The following is a 4,961-nucleotide window of genomic DNA, read 5'->3' as shown; positions in this document are numbered from 1 at the left end:
TATAGCGAGTGTATACTTACAGGCGAATTAATTACCAATTTGACGCATGAAATTACTGTGTAATTTGATTACGGTACTACTCAATTGATTGAAATCGATCAATTATCGTATGTTGAAAGTCAATTCTCGCAATCGACCTTTAGTTTCGATTGAAAGGTAGAAACAGCAAGATGTAGTATACATTTATACAGAGTTGCAGCTTAGCAAAAAGATGAATGTAGGAGTCATATTGACGTATACTCCAATTTCTCTCACTAATCGTACACAAATCAATCCAACATTTTAATTCATCAATACAATTTCAAACAATTAGTTATTCATAAACAAGATAAATGAACATCTTTAAGCAAGAACAGCAAATTATGTTTTGCTAGTAATTTATACAAGTCTCCCACTGTACAATGTACATTTTTTGCCTCTATAAGCCATGTTAAACACGTAGAAATGTTGTCGCCCATAAATAATTATTATTATTACAACTATGTACTATTATTATTCTAATTATCACAATATTATCCTACGTTAGTACACGGACAACGGAAGTGGTGCTATCGCTTTAATTTCGTGACGGATCAGCAATGCGTGACAGTACAAGTATAGTAAATAATGCTAAAATGAGGATAGTCATACTGATCGCCATTAATAAAGGATCATTGGAAGAATTTTGAGTGTGGCGGTGTAGACTTGAAGATGTTTCAAGCTTCATTAAAAGTCATTTGTATACTGCATAATAGGTAACAACCGAATGGAAGAAATGAAAAAAAAAAAATCACTCCCCAGTAAATACTGCAAAGTATAGACAGCACAATATCTGGATTACTATCCCTGCCAGACTAGAATAGAAGCCTTTTTTAAGAGAATTTCTCACTTCAAAATGTCGATTGCAAAGACAAAAACCGATGACGCCTTGCTAAAATGCAAAGTGCAGCATTATCATTTCAAAACAATGTTGCATTGATTTACTGTTGATCTAAATAGAACTATACGACTAAGTACGATATAGTGATTGTCATTAGACAGTAAACAATTCAATCGATCAACGATTATAATTACAGTTCAAGGCGATTTGAGCGTAATTTGCCGTTGATGTCACGTACTACAGACGTGGAGAACATTGGCTACTATTTACAATACTCATAAAGTACCCCATTTTTTTTTTTCAGTTATTTGTACAGTTAGGGAACTGATAGTATCGGGCAACCGTAGTAAACTATTGAATCTACGCCGCATACCCGTCAGTAATCCCATATTAATACAATCCATTCATCGGTGTTGTTAGCCCGATGGAAATGGAGGTTTGTTATCTACTTACCAATTGGAATGATCGAATTGAACTCAAGACCAAATAATAATATGTATTACAAGATCCTTGACCAGATGGATTTATTAGAATGATGGTATAGTATCTGGTTCTACATGTACGCTTATTGTCGTTTGATGACAACAACTGAAGTGATCTTTGCCCATGGTACAACACACATCCCACTACAATTAGAATGGGGAGAAAACAATTTCTTTGATATTTTTATTATTTTGAAATTTCGAATCTGCTCCCAAAATGGAAACATTATTTTCGACGAATGGAATATGATCAACCTAAGTCTATCTGGTAAATTAAGTCGATAATAATCATGGTGATCATGTATTGACGACTGCTACAAAAATAATAAAACTATTATCCATTCTTACCTAGTATAATCAAAAATCCAACAGTTAGAACAGCAAAATTGTAAACGATAGTAGCGATGTTGCAGTATCTCCTATTATGTCTGATCGCCATTCTTTGATCCAATTGTAGTAACGCTGCTTTCGGCTTGTATTGAAGTTTTTCCAATCCTATGACATATTACACTTAAAATTGTATCGTAGGCAGTAATGTTTAAGTGAAAAGAGATCTAGGATGCAGCATTAGAAATGAAGAAGGAAAGTGCGTGTTATCCGATTTTGATAACGTGTCGTTTGTCGTGGACGATGATGGACACTTTTGTTGGTAGAAAGTATCTTTTTCGATGGGGTCTATAATCGACAGGCAAAGTTTTGTCCTTGTACTAATGGATGGACACGTTGGCGAGCAAGCTTTGCTATTGTCGATCGATGCAAGTGCTTGCAATAGTTTGTAAAGTGGAATGATTTTGACATAAAAATGATGCAGAATTGAACTTGATCAACACGATATAGTCCACGTTTCAGACAGCACACTGTATAGTAGTATACTATCGCGTGTCACCGTGTATACCACCGGCAACGACGATGAAAACGATCAAACCTGCCAAGCACAACGATTGTACGGCGATATCCACGGGTAATAATGATGCTCTTTTCCTCACTAATCAATACGTCGACATGATTCCAGTAGCAACCACAATTGAATCGATTGGAAAGCTTGCAGTCCCCAATCTAATGAGAACTTGTATAGTGGCTGAGACAAGCCATTAATCCCGGCAAAATGTTCCAAAGTTGCACCTCTTATAACTGTCTACCATGGACTCCTCGATCGTTACCACCACTTTCTAGTTTTCTTTCTACTGTCCGTGTCGGAGATCATCATCATTCATCAGTCTATCAACAGTACAGTACTCCACGTACAGTACAAAGGTGCTTGACTGTACACTGTACTGTACTGTAGGAGTCCATCAAATGGTATCGTCGTCGATCATCAATTCAAATTGTCCACTAATACAGTACAGTACCCATCAGTCTATCAACAGTACAGTACTGTACTGTACTCCACGTACAGTACAAAGGTGCTTGACTGTACAGTACAGTACACTGTACTGTAGGAGTCCATTAAATGGTATCGTCGTCGATCATCAATTCAAATTGTCCACTAATATATACAGTACTGTACTGCACAGTACCCATCAGTCTATCAACAGTACAGTACTCCACGTACAGTACAAAGGTGCTTGACTGTACACTGTACTGTACTGTAGGAGTCCATCAAATGGTATCGTCGTCGATCATCAATTCAAATTGTCCACTAATATATACTGTACAGTGTACAGTACCCATCAGTCTATCAACAGTACAGTACTCCACGTACAGTACAAAGGTGCTTGACTGTACACTGTACTGTACTGTAGGAGTCCATCAAATGGTATCGTCGTCGATCATCAATTCAAATTGTCCACTAATATATACTGTACAGTGTACAGTACCCATCAGTCTATCAACAGTACAGTACTCCACGTACAGTACAAAGGTGCTTGACTGTACACTGTACTGTACTGTAGGAGTCCATCAAATGGTATCGTCGTCGATCATCAATTCAAATTGTCCACTAATATATACTGTACAGTGTACAGTACCCATCAGTCTATCAACAGTACAGTACTCCACGTACAGTACAAAGGTGCTTGACTGTACACTGTACTGTACTGTAGGAGTCCATCANATGGTATCGTCGTCGATCATCAATTCAAATTGTCCACTAATATATACTGTACAGTGTACAGTACCCATCAGTCTATCAACAGTACAGTACTCCACGTACAGTACAAAGGTGCTTGACTGTACACTGTACTGTACTGTAGGAGTCCATCAAATGGTATCGTCGTCGATCATCAATTCAAATTGTCCACTAATATATACTGTACAGTGTACAGTACCCATCAGTCTATCAACAGTACAGTACTCCACGTACAGTACAAAGGTGCTTGACTGTACACTGTACTGTACTGTAGGAGTCCATCAAATGGTATCGTCGTCGATCATCAATTCAAATTGTCCACTAATATATACTGTACAGTGTACAGTACCCATCAGTCTATCAACAGTACAGTACTCCACGTACAGTACAAAGGTGCTTGACTGTACACTGTACTGTACTGTAGGAGTCCATCAAATGGTATCGTCGTCGATCATCAATTCAAATTGTCCACTAATATATACTGTACAGTGTACAGTACCCATCAGTCTATCAACAGTACAGTACAGTACAGTACTCCACGTACAGTACAAAGGTGCCTGACTGTACAGTACACTGTACTGTAGGAGTCCATCAAATGGTATCGTCGTCGATCATCAATTCAAATCGTTCACTAATAAATACAGAACTCGCTGACCTCCGTTTTGTTCTTGTACAACCAGTACAAAGCAATAGAAAACAAACAAACAAAATGAAGATACTGTACCATCCAAAAGGACCTCAGGGTTTCTACTGTAAAGTACAGTCTTGGACTACTCCTTCTTGCCGGTAAGATTGAGTAAGTCCATGGTACAGTATAGAGCGCTGAACGATTGGACAATGGACACTGTTGGTCAATACGTCAGCCGGTCAGCGTCACAAATTGAAGGATTGGACTAGTCAAGGATGGATCGTTGGCACATTGAACTTAACCCTTAGTCCATGGGTACAGCATGCACCCAGGACTACGATCGTCCTAACTTGTACCATGTACTCCAAGCTTTGCATCATACTGTAGACTACTGGAAAAAGAGAGACCTCGAGAGACCCTAGAGGTGAGATCGAGTAGTCTATCAATACTAACTAGTCCAAGGCTGCATTCCATTTTACAGCTGCCATGGACTTCTAGATGCCTCCTAGGGGCTGGAAGCCTTTCAAACTTGCTTTAAACATACTGTATTACACAAGTTGTACCGATCACTTGTCCACGATGTACAGTACTCAATCAACAATAGGATTGTACGGAGCACTGCTGTACAGTACTCAATCAACAATAGGATTGTACGGAGCACTGCTGTACAGTACTCACTGTACAGTGTGTACACTGTACATTGTAAAGTACCGCACTGCGCTTGCTTGTACGGACAGAACAAGCTCTACGTCATATTATGACATGATCCATTGACATGATCCAGCAAGACCCATTTAATAATCGTAAAGGGTATTGGACTATTGGTCCGACTGTCCGAGATCCGAGTCAAAGTGCAGAACAGTTTTTACTGGAAAGTTGACATTACTGTACAGTACTGCATGAAGTGCAATCATTGTGTATCTT

The 4,961-nt window shown here is 38.7% G+C and overlaps 1 protein-coding gene across 1 annotated transcript; it reads right to left on the bottom strand.

Moving 5' to 3' along the window:
- Positions 1-2,940: 2,940 nt before the first annotated feature.
- Positions 2,941-4,737, bottom strand: TRIADDRAFT_34177 (uncharacterized protein; the record flags this gene model as incomplete). The annotated part of the gene is made up of 4 exons (XM_002118401.1): positions 2,941-3,055; positions 3,132-3,166; positions 3,930-3,987; positions 4,628-4,737. Coding segments are annotated over 4 exons (318 nt in total), but the record flags the coding sequence as incomplete, so codon positions are not given.
- Between the last annotated feature and the right edge of the window lie 224 nt (positions 4,738-4,961).

Source organism: Trichoplax adhaerens, genomic scaffold (genome assembly GCF_000150275.1).
Source record: "Trichoplax adhaerens TRIADscaffold_64 genomic scaffold, whole genome shotgun sequence".
Lineage (NCBI taxonomy): Eukaryota > Metazoa > Placozoa > Uniplacotomia > Trichoplacea > Trichoplacidae > Trichoplax > Trichoplax adhaerens.
Note: the sequence above shows the minus strand (reverse complement) of the source record. Positions and strands in the feature narration are given on the sequence as shown.